This window comes from Rhincodon typus, chromosome 2 (assembly GCF_021869965.1).
Source record: "Rhincodon typus isolate 14 chromosome 2, sRhiTyp1.1, whole genome shotgun sequence".
In the NCBI taxonomy this organism is placed as follows: Eukaryota; Metazoa; Chordata; class Chondrichthyes; order Orectolobiformes; family Rhincodontidae; genus Rhincodon; species Rhincodon typus.
This window is the reverse complement of record NC_063333.1, coordinates 79,343,494-79,363,780: the sequence shown is the minus strand read 5'-3', so window position 1 is coordinate 79,363,780 and position 20,287 is coordinate 79,343,494. Positions and strand designations below refer to the sequence as shown.

Sequence of the window (20,287 nt, the reverse complement as noted above, 5' to 3'; positions counted from 1 at the left end):
CAGATGCAGCAGAGGCGAAGGAATTGGGAATAGGGGATGGCATTTTTGCAGGAAGGTGGGTGGGAGGAGGTGTATTCTAGGCAGCTGTGGGAGTCGGTGGGCTTGAAATGGATATCGGTTTCTGGGTGGTTGCCAGAGATGGAAACAGAGAGGTCCAGGAAGGAGAGAGAGGTATCAGAGATGGTCCAGGTGAACTTAAGATTGGGGTGGAAGGTGTTGGTGAAGTGGATGAACTGTTCGAGCTCCTCGTGGGAGCACGAGGCGGCACCGATACAGTCATCAATGTAACGGAGGAAGAGACGGGGTTTAGGGCCAGTGTAGCTACGGAAGAGGGATTGTTCCATGTAACTTACAAAGAGGCAGGCATAGCTTGGGCCCGTGTGGGTACCCATGGCCACCCCCATTGGTATTTTTAAAGTTGGAACAATAGAAGCAGCCTGAATGGGTGAGGTCAGGCTCCCACGGAACCACACTTTTTAGTTTTAGCTTTCTGCAGTTGCTGGGGTCTTGAAGCTGGATGTGGAAGCTGTGTTCCTCTCTCTGTTACAACTAAAAGCTAGGATTCTGTTCCTGCTACTAGAATTGTACGTGAGACAATCTATTTTACTGAATTCGCCTTTTGCCAAGGATGTGTTTATAGAATGTTACTATATTGGAACAGTTATTTAGTTCTATATAACATATAAATTATTTTGTTAAGCATTTTGATCGAATTACAGTTAAGCCTTTTAAAAATTTTGTCTGTATTTTAACTGTAGTATAAAAATAAAGTGTGTTTTGCTTAAGGTCGAGCAGTTTGACCAATTGAGTTGCATCCGGAACACAATGCCTTAAACTTACCTTTAAAATAAGAAAAAGTTAGGGGCTAAGCCATTTTCTTAATATATTTTGCGGGGCGGTGGAGGGGGGTTGATGTTTAGTCTGTTCCATAACAGTAAGAAAGAAAAAAATAAGAAAATACATTTCCTTCCTAAATCAAAAAAAGTTCTGATTTATGAAATAGAGAGTGAATGTACTCAGCTTTTTTTTTTATTTCTTGTTCTTAGTAGTATTCAATTTGTTTTTCATTGCAAATTTTCTAAAAATATAGATAAAGTCACCATGGTGGTTAACAAACAAATAGTTGGTACAGTTACTGAAATGGGCGGAGCCAAGTCAATGAAGAAAATTATCAGGGGTAGTAAGTATGAAAAAGATTATCTGTTTTTTCCAAATATGCTTATAATACTGAATATTTAACATACAGCATGATTTAATCATCAATACCTCTGTTTTTTGTTTAATTTTGGTTAGCTACGGCAACTATTAAATATGCCCTATGAGTTATTTGAGAAAACAGGTCAGTATGAAGGGAGACAGAGAACAAAAACATTTACTGCAGTTTACTGAGCTGATTCTGTTCCAATTTAGGGGCCTGGAATGGGCTGGAAGAAGGGACCTCCACATAAATTCAAAGCAAGCATTTCCAAATAACACATTTCAAAGAAAACTTACATTTATATAGTCCTCAATCATTTTACTCAGAAACATTTCATAAGACTTTACATGCAAATAATTATTTTCATACACAGTGGCTGTTGTTATATTTGCAAATATTTGAGTTTAAATGCATGTATATGCCACATACTGCCACATGCATTAGCAATTTTGCCAGAAACAGCAGAATATGAAATCAACAAAGGAAGAATTTTGAATTTCTGCTGAATAATTCACCAAAATTGTCTGACAAGAATAATCAAACAATTGTATGCATTTATGTTTAGATTTGTGAATGCCATTGCAATAGTCACAATGAAAGGAGAAAAGAAAGCAAATAGACATTAAAAAAAACAAAGAATCAGACAAAATAGTCTAGGTAGCTTCGGTAGCCTAAAATTTTCTGACTTGCACCACAACTCCCATTCTGCCATACTCACCCTTGGCCTGGGATCACCCAGCATTTCTGGCTCTCTGGTGAGTGCATTACTGTCAAATAGAGTCATAGAGTCATACAGTATGGAAACAGACCCTTTAGTCCAATTTGTCCAGGTTTCCCAAGCTAAACGAGGCCCATTTGTCTGCATTTGGCCCTTATGCTTCTAAGCCTTTCCTATTCATGTACCTGTCCAAATATCTTTTAAATGTTGTAACCGTACCTGCATCTACCACTTCCTCTGGCTGTTCATTCCACACATGAACCACCCTCTGTGTGAAAAGGTTGACTCTAGGTTCCTTTTAAATCTTTCTCCTCTCACCAAAAGAAAAGCCCGTAGTTTTGAACTCCCCACTTTAGAGGGAAAAAGCCTTTGCTACTTACTTTATCTATGCTTCTCATGATTTTATAAACCTCTATAAGGTCACCCATCAACCTCCCACCCTCCAGTGAAAAAAGTCCCAGCCTATCCAGCCTCTCTTTATAACTCAGATCTCTCAGATTATTCTCACTCGCTGCAGTATTAACTTCCTTACTTTCCACTGTTTTTCACTTTATCCACAAGAATGTTTGTGCTGTTTTCATTTAAGTAGAAACATTTGCTATAGTGAAATCTTTCCTTGTAACAAAACTTGCTGCAGTACCCAAGAAAGTGAAGCCTTTCCTCTACAGCCTTGCACTGTTCCTTCCTTAATCTTTCAGTTTGACACCTGTCCACCACTGGCACAGGATACAATCTGGAGATTAGCACCCTTGAATTTTTGTTTTTCAGTTTGGTGCCTAACTTTGAACTCACTCTGCAACACCTCAAGCATACTTTTGATTTAAATCAATGGCTCAGTCGTGTATCAAGGTGGTCAGCTGTTCTCTCCATAAATTCTCCATCAGATTCAAGAATCTCCACAATGATTGAATAAAAAGCTGACTTCTTCTAAAATAGAGTATTAGCCACTACCGCCACTCTTACCTCACCCTCCCACCCTGCTCCTGCAAGTGTTTTCTTCTTCTTCTATAATACCCAAGACCACTCCCCACTCAGTCACTCTCACTGTTTACCTGAAACTTGATCATACCAAAATTTCCTCAATATGATTTACAACATTTTTAAACTGTCATTATGTTTCCACTGCTTATAAGAGATATATGTTGATTTCCTGGCCATGTTCGTTTGTGTGTCCAATGGTATAAAACTTATGCTTACAGCTAAACTAGCGGGAATCTCCAGTGTGTTAAAAACTTTTGTTCAGCTTGCACTATTCAGCATAACATTGGGTACTGGGAGATAAGGCAGGAACATTGCTTTGTTCTTTCATTTCTTTCACAAATTATTTCACTACATGACTTCCACATATCTTGATGACACATGGGCAGAATTATGAATATTCAAGAACCAATTGTGTCGCATTGTGCCCAGAGGACCAGGCATCATTACAGAGAAAAAATGTTATTCTGTTAAACCTCCAAGTCCTCAGTGAGAACATTAATGGTAGGACAAATGGGAGCTCTCTATCTATTTGACCAACTAAGGCTGGTGTAGTAACTGGGTCATTGCCCTGGTCTGCCTCACAACATTAAAGTGAGTATGTGCCATCAATTCTACCATAATTATCAAGTGGGCTGCCTGAAGAGAAATGGCACCTTCATTGCCTACCATAATAGTACTGCAAGTAGTTCCACAGCCTCAGCAGGGCAAAGAAGACAACACAGATCATCCCTTTCATTCCTTGCTCACCATGGCATCAGTGTACTCTTCACTCTCTTGGAGCAATACCCCCATGATTCACCTTTCAAACAATGAGACCAAACTCACCAGTAGTCCTTGTTGCATATTGCTATTCTCACTGAGATATGCCAGTGAATGTGGGAGGCAAGATCAGGTGGTACAGTGTGCCAGGAGTCAACTGGCATGGGACAAGGACCATGTGAAATGGTGCTACATGAACTGAAAATTCATAAAAAGCTCTGCGGACAGGAAAACGATTGAACTGCTAAACAAAGCAGAAGTCCCCAATATTCAGCATCGGATCGAGGTTCTATGTCATTGCAGTCAGGGAGGTGAGCCACGGTCAGTCCTGCAGATCCAGTGCAACCGGCCAAGTGATTAGGCAGTCAGGAGCTAAACAGAAATTGGTCAGAGATATGGTCACTCTTCAGTCAGGGCTGTCCATCCAAGTCAGGCAGGTGGTGGGCCAAGGTCAGTCTTGAATGACAAGATCTTATGCCTTGCTGAGTGCTCAGCAAAGAGTAGTACTCTCATAGACAAGGTTCAAATTGGTTGGGCAATAAGGACAGGTAGCCTGTGTAGCTTGATTTTTGTCTTTGCAGTTGCAATGCCAAGTGATCAGGCAGGTGATGATGTAAAGTGGCAATACATTTTTGAACGTGAGTTTCTATTTACAATGAAATGTCACCTGTGCCATCTCCATGAAGCTTTGCTTTTCTGTTTTCCTCTTACTACGCACATTGTGAAGGGCTATTCATGGCTGGGAGCGATTGACCTGCTGCACAGTTTCTGGTGAGTGCAAGATAGCAAGTGAGCACCACAGAGAGGTCTGGTGCATATATAATGAGGTAAGCAGCACAGAATTGCATGAGTAAACCTGGTTGGGCTCATTGAAAGAAATCCGCCAAAATCGACACTTAGTTCATTTTGGTAAAATTCAGCCCACTGAGTTGAGAGAACTCGTTTGGCCTTGTGTCAAAAAAACCTGCCAGAAAACTTGAAGCAATTCAGACTTAGCTAAAAAATAAGTATGTTTCAGCCTCCAATGTTTTTCGTTAGATGGCTTTTCTCTTAACCAAAGTTCAGGCTCAGATCAAGGATGAAGACCTTGTTGATATAAGATGAAGTAAGATTGAAGGAGGCTTGTGAAGAGCGTAAACCTTGGCCTAGACCTGTTGGAATGAATGGCCTGTTTATGTGCTGTAGATTCTATGCAATTCAATTTAAAAATATCATATGTGAAACCCAGTTGGATTCTGCTTTGCTATTAAAACCTAGGGTGAAAATTTTTTCGCACTGTAAAGTATCTTATTTTTCTGATCTTGCATCATTTTCCCAACTGCCTTGTCATTGCCCACGTCATTCAAGGACCAGTAATGTAACATTAAATAATTTATTTCATCATCATTTCTGCTCTATCTTAATTTGGGGTAATTCTATTTATCCACACGAAAAGAACATGGAGTAAATGTTCTTGTGGCAATAGATTAGGGTGTCCAGTCAATGTTTCAAATTAATAAGGCAAGCACCATCAATATGGTCTTTTTCAGTGAGACTTCATGGTCATTCCATGATGAGAACGTCAGTACTTTGGCAATAGAACATTTATTTTCCCTCATGCCAGTATGGACACATTTTGCTGTTTAGAACAATGGAGTCCTCTACATTTGAATATGAATTGAAGCTGCAAAGAATTTTTCACATAGAATCCATGCAGTATTTAGGGAAGAACATTTCATTTAGATTGAAACCAAAACCCAAATGTGCAAGTCCAACATCATGCATCGTATTTTTCTCAATTTATGTTTGTCAATTTTAATTGCAGAATTTGCCAGGTGAGGACAGAGCAGAGCACTGTGATAGTGTGGAGCAAGTGCAGAAAAGAGGGTACAGGAGTAGAAAATATGAGAGGTGGAGGGACTGAGAAGGACAACATAGGGAAGCTTCAGTTGTTTGGAAGCAAAATTCAGACTTGAACAGAATGTCATCTATTCCTTTACAACAAACATCTATTCAGATGTGGCAAAAGAAAGGGCATTGTGGGTCAAATAACAGCACATGGACTGCAGCGGTTCAAGAAGGCAGCTCACCACCACATTCTCAAGGGCAACTAGGGACGGACACCAAAAATGCTCGCCAGCCAGTAATGAACATGTCCCACAAGTGAATTATAAAAAAAAATTGAAAAGTAACTTTCCATGACTTTTCTTTCAAGTTAGGAGATTTTTGAGTACCTTTGAATTCTAACATGGTTATCGGATCCAAAACATTAACTGATTTCTTTTCACAGATACTACCAGACCTGCTGAGCTTTTCCAGCAACTTCTGTTTTTGTTTTGAATTATTGATTTTAATTTTTATGGGATAATCCTAAACTTACTGCAAAATTTTAGCTCTCAGACAACACACAGCATTTGAGTTTTCAATGCAATTTCTGAAATGCAGATTGCACACTCTGGCAGAATTTCTCATAGAGTAAATAGATGACCTACAGACTCATCACCACTTTCTCAAGGGAAACTAGGAATGGACAATAAATGCTGGCCAGCCATTGATGCTCACATCCCATGAATGAATAAAAACAAAAGAAAGCATTTATATTCCCAGGGTAGATGGGGATATACACTTTTGCCGCTGAGAATCTCTTTGTAAAATGATATTTCCATTTACTTTGGTTCATATTATAGTCACATAACTGAGAGAGTGATCTCTTCTTGCCTAAATGGCAGGGAGAAGTTGGTTGCTTGAAAGTGCAGGAGAGCAACCTTCCTTCCCGTACAATTCACTTGGTGCCTCTGCATGGCATCAAAGCTGAATTTGGGTTGTGAAAGATCCCAAATACAAAAATTCATCTCTCATCCAAGACAAGGAAGAACACACAGTGGCACAGCACTATTTTGATTTGTGGCAATCAACCATTACAATATAATGATATCTGAAGTAGTTTATACCATACAGACCATACAACTTTTCATGGCTTGCACATATCATCCGTTTTGGCCACTTAATTGTCACAAGGCTATCTACTATGATATGATTTGGCAAGATAAATTACTTCACATGCAAGTTCAAATTCTCAGTTAGCACAGGTTACTGAATATTTGAAATTAAATACATCCCATTTTGTGTTTCCCTACCTAAAATGGTTGGGTTTGCCATGCATAAACTGCCCCTGTCCTTTTACAGGATTTTCTATCTGTATAGGATTTCCTTTGTTTTTCCCCTTGTTTCAAAATTCAGCATAGGTAAGTCAAAATCAAAAAGTGCATTGTTCTTGTGTGTTGCTCTTGAACAGTTTCCAGCATCACGTAAAGCATAAATTTTCTTTTTGCTTTTTTTTACCTTTAGGAACTAAAGATAATTGAAGTAGTGAACAGCTTGTCCTATCTTTAAATTGCACTATGAAACCTGCATAGTCATGTAGTCAAATTAATACTGAACCCAAACCCTTGCCAACAGCAGCAAAAAAAATTGTGCAAAGACCTGAAGAGGAAACAAATTTTGAACTTCTTAAAGCAGCAGGCCTCCAAGAAATTTATGAAGAATAGGCCAATTCTAAATCAGCATACAACTGAATGTTTCAATGACAGGTCTGCCAATCCAATCAACATTGCTGTGAACTGCAGATAAAAGTAGCAGCTTGGCAGGAGAATACTTGTCCCACAATACATTCAGCTTTCTGTAATTAAAGCTCAATGTATTCACACAGAAGTTTTGAAATAACAAACTTGTCATTGCCAAAATATGTGCTAAGAGCTAAAACCCAGATCACTTATATGTGTGCTTGCCATTCAATCAGGAAAACACTGCATGTATCATTCTGGGTGCTGACAGACTGGAGGGTCAGAAACGGAGACATGAAATTTAATCTCTGTTTATGTTGACTTTTTTAGGCAATATGAAAAGTTGTAGAAATTGTCAACTTAAAGCAAAAATTGCTATCAGGATGTGAGTCACCATGATGAAGTAGCACTTATCAGCCACCACTAGTTGTCTTGGGACAGAGATGATGTGCTCTTTGACCTGTATTTAAAAAAGTCCATATGCTGAAGTTGCACACGTAATGTAATTAGATGGGCAAGAATGTCTTTCGTTTACATTTGTCTTTCATGGTTACAAAATATCACAAATTGCTTTACATCTAATCAAGTACTTTTGAAGCGTATGCACTGTAGGAAATGCAGCAGCTAACTTTCACACAGCAAGTTCCAAAAACCAGTAATGAGATAATATGTAGATAATCTATTGTTATGATGTTGATTGAAGAATAACTATTAGGTGGGACTTTGGGATTACCTTGTCTGCTATTAAGCAAAATGGTTGTGTGGGATCTTTCACAACCACATGGGAGAGGTGACAGGATCATTCTACACTAGAATAAATCTGGACCTTTGTGCTTGTGCCCGAAAATGAGACTTGCAACACAACATTTTCTGATTCAGAGGCACGAGTAATGCCAAAGCTGATACATACAAGGCCATATTCAAGAAAATGTGATTTGAAGAAGACCCTGACGGTGTTGGTATTCAGATAATAATGCTGGGTTTGATGGTGGAGATTATAGGAGTAAGAAATGCTTTTAATGTATCTTTGATAAATCTACAGTAAAAGGATGATAAAAGAAGGAGTATGGCCAATTAAGGATCAAAAAGCAAGAGGCATGACTCAGGCATTAAATGAATACTTTGCATTTGTCTTTTCCTGTGAGACAGATGCTGCAAGCACAATAATGACAGCGGAAGCTATCAAATTTACAGGGTTAGCTAGGCCAATATTGTCTAAGTTTGATCCTGAGGCAAGCATTTCCTATTTTTAAACTAATGACGATTTCTTAAAATTGAATGGTTTGCCAAGCCACCTTGGTCATTGTGAGTCAATAAAGAAGCATTATTTCACCATGTTTTATAAATGATCAGAGCATTTGCTGCGATAACAGTTGTAATTAATGGTATGCTAATTGCAGAATAATATTATATTTCTTAAATAAAATATAATTGCCAACATATTCTAAGGTTTAGTCTGAAATCTTTAGAATTCGCACCTGTAGAGCTCCTGGATTAAATACCTTTTGACAAACTCACAGAATCCCTAAGTATGTAAACTAAGCTATTTATAGATCGCATCTTTGCATATTTACATTGTGCATGCCTATTCTGTAGATTAACAGCTGAAGCCTACACAGACTAACATTCACTGTCTCCATTGGCTGTTGGCACTTGTTCTTTCACTTATACAGCACATATAAAGTTAGTTCCGATTTTGAGGCAATAAAACCAATTACCTCATGTGAAGCAATGTCACGACTGCGTTAATGCGTTGGCTTTACAAGCTTCAAAATAATCCAAAAGGAACTCACCATCCATTCTATTCATACTTTACCTTAATTTAAGAAAACTAGTTAAAAATAAGACAGTTAAAAATCAAACATTAGACATAGTCAATTTTCAAATGATCAACTGTAGCATAAAATTTCAATGAACTCATACTTTATGGATGGAAGTAAATTAGCTGGAATTTCATAGCGACATCCGAATTGAGAAAAAGAAAGGGCACCTTTAAAATCTGCCAGACCATTTCTCAGAGATGGAAGGCAGCTGAGTCAGTCACTATGCAAAGAGAAGCACCATCTGGGGACTTTGAGTAAGGGTATAAAAGGCAGTCAACATGTGCAATTTGTGAAAATTATGGAGAATCACATTATTAAAAAAAGCTGTAAGTTGAATAGAGGGCTTGAAATTTAGAAAAACATAGTGATATAAAAAATAAAGCTCAAAACTAATGTAAGAAGTGGGGAGGAAAAGCTCTCGTTGTGAAGACAGCAAAGGGAACACAAATAAAATATTCTTGGATTATTTTAAATTTATCATTGGAATGTATAATTTGAGTTCTTGACCAGTTTGAATGACTTACTTACTCAGGTGAAGGTAGGATTGCTAAATCTCTCAGATTGACTGGGCATCTCCCAGAATGGAAAACTTTTACCTCTTTCCCTGCATGATGACTGGTGACAAAGTACATTGAATTGCAATTTATGCCCATGTATTTCAACATCTTGTGAGCCAAAGAGCAGTCTAAACTGAAACAAGGGAAGCCTCAATAATAATTAATTCAATTGATTAAATGTTCCAAATAGGATTCTCTCTGGCTTCAACTGTATCAAAATTCTGAGTTAACTCAGGGATGGGTCTACCCAGGTTGCACTGCAGACTAGAATTTGACTAAGAAAGAACCAACAGAAAGGCACAGAAGAGAATCTTTAGATGCCATAAGTTGAATCGTGCATATCACAAAAAAAAAGTCCGTTGAATACTCTGGTCGTATCTTAAAAAGGGAATTTAAAAACTGTAGAGGACCATTCAAAAAAGAAGCATTGGAGGAGGTAAAGGCTTTCTTCAAAGGTACTATGTAGATGTAATGGGCACATTTACAGGCATTTGGGAAATGTTTGACTGCTATTCCATGTGCAGTGGTCAATGAATGATAAAGGTTACTCTTCTTCCTGATGGTACAGTGACTGACTTTGTCAGAGATGGGTGTGGAAAACAAAACCCTGAAAACTTTCAAAGCATTAAGTTTGACTGTCAATTTACTGAAATGTTTTCCAACATTAGAAAAATCAGGATTTTAATCTTGCCACTTTTATTTTATTTTAACAATATCTGATTTGTTTGCTAATAAGTTTGGTTTCTGATGATTGAAGGGAACAAGATGTCTTCAGCTTTTCCATCTGAAACATTGTCAATTGCACTTTACCCAAACTTAGGATGGCTCAGAATGTTTTACTGCTAATTAAGTACCTTGTAAGTGTGTTATGAAGATGCTTTGCATTTAATATTGCTGAGGAATTCATTTTTGAAGGATTGTGGAAAATGGATTTATGTTCGAGAAAATTCCTGCAGTGATTTCTTTAAATGAGGTCATTGAAATTTCACGTGGACATTGGAAAGTTTTTAAAGCAAGACCTTCTGTATATCACATGACTAATGACATAACTGTTTGTTACTAGGCTCTTTTGAGCAGTGATTGTTTACAGAGGTGCTTGTTCTATTTCATTCAGTTGGAGGGAAATCCAGAACAAGCTTACTATACATGGATTTCAAGTTAGGATTTTACAAAGTGCCATATAAAAAGGTTATTGCACAAAGCGGGAGGTTTGGAGTAGGGGTAACATATTAGCATGGATAGAAGATTGGTTGGCTGGCTGAAAACAGATAGTATGCATAAATGAGTCTATTTCTGATTAGCACTGTCAGGACATGAGGAGTAGAGTCCTGCAGGGATCTGTGCTGACTATATTATGGATGAAGTAGACAGGGGAATTGCTCTTATTATAGTTCACTTAGATTTCCAGAAGCTGTTTGTTGTTTGACAAGGTTTTGCATGAGACATTTGTATGTGATGTATGTTGCAAGAATCAAACATTTGCAAAATGTTTCTGTGACACAGAAAAGGATCTAGTAGGAATGACTGTTCTAATGCTGTCTAAACATGCAGTAACAAAAGAATTATAATCATAATCAAAAATATTACAAGTCCACAGAAACTATGCTCAGTCAGGCTGTCCAATCTACAAGTAAGACTACATGGCATTTATTTCTTGTTGCCATGCTATAAAAGGGACGTTCAATATCAAAAAAAAACAGATTTGCATTTACTTAGCACCTTTCAAAATGTCAAGATATCTCAAAGCACTTACAACAAATCAAGTGCTTTTGACATGTAGACCCTGTTGACAAGTAGGAAACATATTAATAATTTTAGAATTATTGTGGGGAAGATCATGATGAATTGTTACATAAAGATGAAATTTGAGAAAAAAACTTTGGAAATGCATTTACTGTAGATTCAGGAGAGCAAACAGACAGTAACTCTTATGTTGAATGTTTAAAGGATTCCATTGGATAAATGCAAATAACTTCTTAGGAGTAAATCATGTTTGTTCAAGTAGAATTCTATAAATCACTGACAGATTTAAGGCAGCATACAAGGAATATCAACTGAAGAGAAATTATCCAAAATAATCTTACAAGAATGGTGGCAGACTTGCAAGCATTAGAAGTGTTCGAAATGTAGGATTTTCAGCCGTGAAAGGTAGGATACAATATTTTCAAGTATCAGTAAGCTGAAAGGCCTTTTCTGGATCTTTATCTTATTCTTTCTGCAAAACACTTATACACTACACAAACGGAGTATGCAGGATTTTTGAACATTTTAGAGATCAACCACCATATTTTAATATATGGTCTTCATAATACTTATCTTACATATTCTTAAGAATTTCTGGTTTTATAACAATGTACATCTGCAGAAGCTATTGCAGTAATTACCCAACTCTTGATCTTTCATTTTGTGTAAATATATCAACTGTATCACTTTAATAAGTTATGGCATCAAGATCAAATAATATACATGAAACATTCCCTTTAATCTACCTACTTCCAGCTTTTGAAAAAATCAATCATTTTGATGAAGGCAGCAATTTGATGTTAAAGGGTACTTGTTCTGCACTGTTTGAGAAATTTCAAGCACTGCAATTCAGCAGGCAAGATTTAATCATGAAGCAGCATTCTTTAAGTATAGTTTAGATTTGTCAGTTATTTTACTATAAACTAATTAAATGAATAGTTTTATGTGAATAAACTTGATTAATCATCATCTTGTTCTTCTGTTACCAAATCCCAGCTATCACCCACATCTCACCTTAGCCGCCACCATTCTTTAGGAACATAGAAACAGAAATAGGTTATTCAGCCCATTGAGTCTACTCTGTCATTTATTACACTCATAGCTGATCGAATACTTCAGCACCACCCACTATCCCTATAACCCTTTACACCAGTGGCAATTAGAAATCTATTAACCTCTACTTTAAACATACTCAGAGATTGAGCTTTCATAGTCCTTCACAACACTGAGTAAAACAATTTTGCCTCATCTTGGTCCTAAATGGAAAGCTCCTTATTTCTAAATTGTTCTCCTGTTGTAGACTCACCAACCAGAGGAACCATCTTACTTGCCTTTACCCTGTCTATCCCTGATGTGATCCACAACATACAACAGCAGTAGACCCTGAGGGTGGGATTTCTGATTCCAGAGATCTGGGAAAAGCCTGACATTGCTCAGGTTGTGTAAGGACTTATGGACCCTGGAGCAATGTGTGATGATGTCATGGAGATGCTCCTCATTAGGCATAAATACCACAGTGTTGGCAGAGCTGGTTAGAGATATGCATGTGTGAGATATATAGGGAGAAACACATGTACTGAATAGTTTTGAGCCTGGTATATTGTAGATGACCATGTACAAGAGTAGTTAGTATTAATAGGCAATAAACTGTGTTCTAAAGAAGTATAAGAAAACAGTTCTTGACCTTGCCCTCTCCTCAACCAGTTTGTCTTGAGTCCCAACTCTTAGGTGTGGGCACAAAACCACGTGACAAAAGAGACATCTTAATAGACACTTAATTTGACAGATCTTCCTGAAGGACGGTAATGTCATCATCATGGAGTTTTAACAGCCTGGAAAGAGGTCCTTCAGCCCTTCATGTTAACACTGGTCACCAAACATCCATCTTTCCTAGCCCCATTTTCTAGCACTTAACCTCTTGTTTTGTTCTATGGTGTTTCAAGTCTTCATCGAAATAGTTCTTATATATCTTGATGGTTTCTACATCTATCACCCTTTTAAGCAGTGAACACAAACCTCTGGATGAAAAATATTTCCTCAAAATCCTCTAAACCATCTTCTCTTTACCTTAAAACCATGCCCCCAGTTATTAATCCCTCTACAAGGGGAAAAGTTTCTATCTATCTACCCTATCTATACCCGTCAGAAGTTTGTACACCTCAATCAGATCCCCTTTCAGCTTTCTCTGCTTAAAGGAAAGCAATCCCAACTTATCTAATTTCTCTTCATTGCGGAATCACTCCAGCCGACAAAACACCTTGATGAATCTCTTCTGCACCCTCTCTAGTGCAATCACATCCTTCCTATAGAGTGGCAACTGGAACTACACGCAGTACTCCAGCTGTGGCTTAACTAATGTTATATACAGCTCCATCTTAACCTGTTTACTCTTGTATTCGATGACACTCCCTTTGCCTGCATTAAATATCACTTGTAAATTCTGTCATCTCTTTCTATACAAACTCTGTGTCATAGAATGAATGTCTCGCAGTCTTTTGGGTGATCGCATTTTGGAGATCATTCTCTGGGTTTCCACAGGTTTCCTGCCAAAGTTAGGATGGACGATCAGGAGTACCCTTGTGGAAATTAACCCTTCACTTTCCTGGCAGTTAGTACAGCGTTATCATCTCCCAGATACCATGATGATCCAAATATACTACTGTATTCGCATCCCTGCAAATGACATCTATTGTTTCATATTTAAAAACTGCAGTGTTCACCTGCCCATCCAAGGGCGCCAAACTCTCCGAGAACGAAACTCCTCTTGTAATCTTCATCCAGTATTATTTGGGGAGTGGGAGCTGTGGATCATGTTCAGCAACTCCTGAAAACGAAACGTTTTCCAGTTCTGAGGAAGGGTCGCCGGACCCGAAATGTTAATTCTGACTTTTTCTTCACAAACGCTGCCAGACCTGCTGAGCTTTTCCAGCAACTTCTGTTTTTGTTCCAAGACTGCGGCCTGGGACCAATTTGACTCTTCTAGCCATTTTGTGGTTCGAGATCATCTCGTGTTTTTTACTGTGTTAAGCTGTATTGTAATCTGCATTGCAAGTCACTTTCCGCTAAATCAACGTGGATAGAGTGTCCATCCTTGCCTCTTCCTGACAGCCTGCAGATGCAAATAGAAAGAAATGGCGATGTTTTTCGGCACCAATGCACTGATTTCTGAAAGATGCGGCGGGAGGATAAGTCGGCCGTAAATAAGTAAATAAAGGGCTGTGCATTTGTGAAGGTTGTTGAAGCGACTCTTCGGCAGCAGAGCTCTGGACGCCTCGAATTGCATTGCCTTCGGTGTCGGGACATCCTGAGAGGGCGCCAGTGAGCAGCTGACGAGGGGTTTTATTCGTAGCTCGACATTTCTTTCTCTTTCCGAGAGTCCGCCTTGTTCGTTGCCCTGTTGTTGGTGTCCGGCTGAGGAGGCGGAGACACAGGGTTTCTGCTGCTGTCGCAAACACAACTCCAAATCCTGCCGGCACCCCCTGCAGTGACAAACCAAAGCTCCGTGGTGCGGCTCGTTCCCTCGGAAAGCTAGAATTAGATGTTTCCTTTCACAGCTTATTTTCCCCCTGGGGAGCGTGGGCGAATGCACCCGGCAGTCGATACGTCTCCGCAGCTGTCCCAAGGCCCCGTGGTGACATTTTAACTCCCTCAAGGTACACGTAATCGAAATATCCTCTCGGTGTGTCTGAATTGTCCCTGATCACTGGTGTCAGCGTGGCCTGGCACCGACCTGACCTGAGTCATAGTCTCCCTCAATGTTGTCATGGCGTCTGTGGGCGCAGAGAAAAGCTCCATCAAGAAGAAAAGTGAGAAGAAATTCGCAGCCAGAGAGGAAGCCAAGCTCCTAGCAACTTTTATGGGTGTCATGAACAACATGCGAAAACAGGTAAGGATTCTATGTGTATTTTTGTTGGAGCGTTAAGTAAGGTTAAGCTGTATGATAAAGGAGAGAGGGTGTCCCGTGGTGCACATTCGCTTGAAACATTAGTGTAAGAATACTGGCTTATACTGGCAAGTTGACATTTTTCAATGCTAATTGCTATTTGAAGATGCAGTAAGGTCTACTGTTTTCAGAATTGATTTGTCAAGCTTCAGAGAGTGCACGTAACACAGTACTGGAGAATGTGGGTGAACTGTAATGATTAGGAAGGAATATAGCACATTGCGCACTTTGTTGAATTTACTTAAGAAAGAATTATTTATGGGGCGTTGTGTAATAAAATTAACCTTGGCTCAGTGGGAGCACCACGTCTTCTGAGCCAGAAGATGATGTAATATTGAAGTACATTTATGTAGACTGGCACCAGTGTATCATTGTTAAATCTGTCTCCTGTCTTTGCTGCTTAAACATATAAGGCACGATTTGAAGAACAGATGTGTCTTCCTGGTCCGGGTCAACATTAATCCCTCAATCAATACCATATTAAAACAGATAATCTGATTGTCTGTCTGTTTGTAGCTCGGGTTGTGGGCATTGAGGTTGGTTGGCTCACCGAGCTGGTTTGCTGGTTTACGGCAACCTTGTTGCAAATAAATTGCTGAACACCTTTCTTGCATTTCAATAATGAAAATTTCAAAAGTCCTTCATTGGCTTTAAAATTATTTGGGATACTCAATTATGCCAGTTGTTATATAAATGCATGTTCTCTCTCTATTTAGCCTCAGTACATCTGGGGTGAAAGATTGCAGATTTTCTACATTTGATGGCTTCATTCAGGAACTCTTGTTGGACATGTGCTCATCTGGGTGTTTGAGGACTGTGAAATTTTGGAGGAATTAATTTGCATTTATGTAGCATGTATCACAACCTTAGCATTTCCAGGCACTTTGTAGCCAACTAAATACTTTCTGAATTATGTGTGTGCTACTAACTGAGCCACACCTGACACCAAGAAGTGACAATGTTTGTGACTGAATAGTGGTGCACAACCGTAGATACAAGTTATTGTGCAAGCTCAACATGGTGGCCTACTCTGTCGAGATATTATAAACTCTGTTGGATCCTGAGCTTTAAAAAAAAAGAGGTGCACATGTGAGGGTAGCTGTATAAGTAATTCACTGACATGCACGAGTTATGATTAGATAATTGTGAAAAGCATGTTCTGTGAGGTAGCCACATCACAGGTAAAGACCAAACAGACAGAAAGGGGATGGGTGACCATAAGACAGAGAGGAGGGCAGGTGGTATAGGAGTCCCCTATAGCTGTTACCCTCTCTGTAACAGATATAGCATTTTGGATACTGTTGGGAGGGACAACTTCTCCGGGTATAGCAACTGAAGCCAAGTCCATGGCATCATGAGTGGCTGTGGTACACAAGGTGGGAGGAAAAAGAATGGCAGGGTTAGAGTGATAGAGTATTCAAAAGTATGGGAATGGACAAGTATTTCTGTGATCCCAAAAGAAACTCCAGAATGGTATGTTGCTTCCTTGGTGCTAGAGTCAAAGATGTCTTGGAGCAGCTGCAGAACTTTAAGTGGTAGGGTTAACAGCCAGTGGTCAGGGTATATATTGGTACCAACAACATAGATAAAAAAAATGAATGATGTCCTGCAAGCAGAACATAGGGATTTAAGACAAAATGAAAAAGTAGGGCTTCGAAGGTGGTAATGTCAAGATTACTTCCAATGCCCTGTGCTGGTGGGAGTGAAAATAACAGGATTTACCATATTAATATGTGGCTGGGGGGATGGTGTAGGAGAGGGGAATTCAGAATCCTGGGATATTAGGACTGGTTCTGTGAAGGTGGAAAACGGGAGCAGGAGTAGGCCCTTTGACATGATCATGGCTGATGATCACTCTCAGTACCCTGTTCCCACTTTCATCCTATATCTTTTGTCCCTTAAGCTCTACAAACTATATCTAACTCATTGAAACCATTCCATGTTTTGGCCTCAACCACTTTCTGTGGCACAAAATTCCACATGGTCATCATGCTCGAGGTCAAGAAACTCCTCTTCATCCCAGTCCTAAAGGACTTTGTATCCTTAAACTGTGACCCCTGGTCTGGACTCTCCAGTCATCAGGAACATCCTTCCTGTGTTTTTTTTTTATAGGCTTCCAAGAGATCACCCCTCACTCTTCTGAATGCCAGCGAATATAGCCGTAACTGATCCAGACTCACTTCGTACGTCAATCCTGCCATCCCAGGAATCAGTCTGGTAAAAAAAACCAAAAGAACTACAGATGCTGGAAACCTGAAAAAAAAACTGAAATTGCTGGAAGATCACAGCAGGTCTGGCAGCATCTGTGGAGAGAAATAAGAGTTAAGGTTTCGGGTCCAGTGACCCTTCTTTAGAACTAGTAAACCATTATCGCATTCCCTCCATAGCCAGATCATCCTTCCTCGGATAAGGAGACCACAATTGCACACAATACTCCAGGTGTGGTCTCACCAAGACCTGTCCAATTTCAGCAAGCTATCCCTCTCCTGTACTTGAATCCTCTTGCTATGAAAACCAACATACCATCTGCCTGCTTCACCACTTGCATGCTTCGTTTCACCGAGTGGTGTATAAGGACACCCAGTCTCATTGCACCCGTCCCTTTCCCAATGTGTCGTCATTCAGATATGCCTTCCTGTTTTTGCTGTTAAAGTTGATAACCTCACATTTATCCACATCCTACTTCATCTGCCATGCATTTGCCCACTTACTCAACTTGTCCAAATCACACTGAAGCATCTCTTCTTCCTCCCCACAATTACCCTTCCACTCAGCTTTGTGTCATCTGCAAACAGAGAAATTACATTTTGTTCCTCATCTAAAGCATTAATATGTATTATAATTAGCTGAGGTCCAAGCAATGATCCCACAGTACCCACTAATCACTGGCTGTCATTCAAATAATTGCTTGCCCAGTTCACATTCCTGTTTTTAAAAGTTGCTTTCATGTTGCTGTACTGCCAAGTTAACACCACCATCTCCTGATGTAACGATATGCAACCTATGGCAATGCCAAAGTTAACTTGAGGTATTAGTTAAGACTAGCTGTTGGGAAGACCTAACTGAGGAAAAAGCCTCCTCAAAATGTATTGCTCTACAATGTTCATATGATATGTAGAATACAATAACGGTACGTGACCTTTATCATCCTAGCTGACATAACTAGTGGACAAGTTAGTTACGAGACTGAAATCTGGCTTGATAGATCACATTTTGATTTTTATTTAATATGATGCTTTCTAATTGACATAAGTACAACAGGCCCCAGATTTTGCTTTAACAGTCAATCAAATCTTTATACTAAATAAAGATAATATAGAACAAACCAAGCTCTTTATGTTTAACACAGTTTGAAAAATGTCAAAACATAGGGAAAAATAAAATCTCAGCTATCCCAGCAACATCATTTTAGAGTAATCCAATACCAGAGAGTTTCCTTCTCTAGCATATCAATAAGTTTGACTTGTACTTCTTTTAATTCCCAGTCTTGAGAGTTTTCCTTGATTACCCACACAACTGCTCTTAATTTTTTTAGCTTCAAATAACCCTTTTGGGGTTCTAACCAAACACTTCCTGGAATTTTCATACTGAAACCCTTATGCTGAAGTACACTATTTCCTAACTATTCTGAACTAACTCCTTTTACTTTCTCCAGTTTTCTTCCATCTGGTCCCAGCCAGGCCTTCTGCAAACTGCTCCAAAAGCTTTCCAATCTAAGGGTTTTTCCTGGAGAAAAATGAATTCTGAATTCTTTTTAAATCAAAAGCAAGCTAATGCGTTTCAATGGTTACCCAACTTTGATCACCCAACTCTCTCAACACAAACAAATTCTCAGTATCACATAAGGTGTGCCACTGTTCTCTGGTTTAAAATCATGGCTCCAGAAATACTGACAAGTTACCTATTAAACCTGTTGGTAAACACAAACCAAACTCAATGCCACTATTCAAAATCCAAACTCTCAATACATGATATTAATATATAATTCACACACTTTACATCTCGCCTTAAAAGAGTATAAGGCAATATAAGAGTAGACAGAAATGAGTTAACCACATGATTTACTTTGATATAGCTTTATGTTATGTTATTAATTGGGAATGTATTTTTGAAATAGAGATGGGTGAATTTTGATTTCAGTTTTGTGACAATGACTTCCTTTTTTAAAGAGATCCGAACTTCCTTTGAAGCAATGACCTAAGTACATAGTTTCAGAGGAAGCATGTTTCAGTTAAGTGTCTAGCAAGATACCTGTGATGTTAATTAACAGATTCCGATGTTAACTGAGCAGTATAAACAGAAAAAGTGGAGCAGAGGCAACTAGTTGAGCTTGGACTTTAATTCAGAAGAACAGTTTCTCCCAGCAAAGAATCAAGTTTTCGGTGCAGAAGAACAGTCACTCTTGTACTCATTCTTGTCACTCATTTTCTGAAGAAGGGTCTAGGCCCGAAACGTCAGCCTTCCTGCTCCTCTGATGCTGCTTGCCCTTTGTGTTCATCCAGCTCTACACCTTGTTATCTCAGTCACTCTTGTAGAATGGTTTTAGTTTGTGAATTCTCCAAACTGTGAAGCCTGTGTAGAAATTTTAAGTTGCCAGAATTGAAAGGAGATTTTAGCCATCAGAATTGGAAAGAGGTTGTAAAACTGTCTCTGTATTCCCAGAAGGAGTCAGTTTAAGTAAGATATTAAAGAGTTGGGATAGGAGTGCTACTTCTTTGGGAATGAAAGGATATCTGAAATTGCTGGTGAAACTCAGCAGGTCTGGCAGCATCTCTGGGGAGAAAGCAGAGTTAACTGAACTCTGATAGAGTCACCGGACTCAAAATGTAAACTCTGTTTTCTTCCCACAGATGCTACCGAACTTGCTGAGTTTTACCAGCAGTTTCTGTTTAGTTTCAAAAACAAAGTTGCTGGAAAAGCTCAGCAGATCTGGCAGCGTCTGTGGAGGAGAAAACAGAGTTAACGTTTCGGGTCCCGTGACCCTTCCTCAGAACTGATGGTGGCTGGGAAAACGGCAGTTTAT

General features: G+C 39.1%; 2 protein-coding genes across 5 annotated transcripts in view; one reads left to right on the top strand and one right to left on the bottom strand.

Annotated features, from left to right (window-relative positions):
• The window catches only part of LOC125485089, a 39,215-nt gene extending 24,654 nt beyond the window's left edge, over nucleotides 1-14,561 (bottom strand). For both annotated transcript variants that reach the window (XM_048606175.1, XM_048606182.1), the window contains exon 1: nucleotides 14,042-14,561. In XM_048606175.1, the coding sequence (XP_048462132.1) occupies nucleotides 14,042-14,098 (57 nt within the window). In that variant the 5' untranslated portion in view covers nucleotides 14,099-14,561. The remainder of the gene's footprint in view (nucleotides 1-14,041) is intronic.
• A 147-nt stretch (nucleotides 14,562-14,708) lies between these two features.
• The window catches only part of klhl7 (kelch-like family member 7), a 35,251-nt gene continuing 29,672 nt past the window's right edge, over nucleotides 14,709-20,287 (top strand). The window contains exons 1-2 of one of the 3 annotated variants that reach the window (XM_048606648.1): nucleotides 15,099-15,207; nucleotides 17,377-17,447. Coding sequence is in view for 1 of the 3 variants with exons in the window: in XM_048606636.1 (XP_048462593.1) it covers nucleotides 15,085-15,207 (123 nt within the window). In the remaining 2 variants the exon portion in view is untranslated. Of the gene's footprint in view, nucleotides 15,208-17,376; nucleotides 17,482-20,287 lie in introns of all 3 variants that reach the window. The other 2 variants (XM_048606644.1, XM_048606636.1) reach the window with 2 other exon arrangements.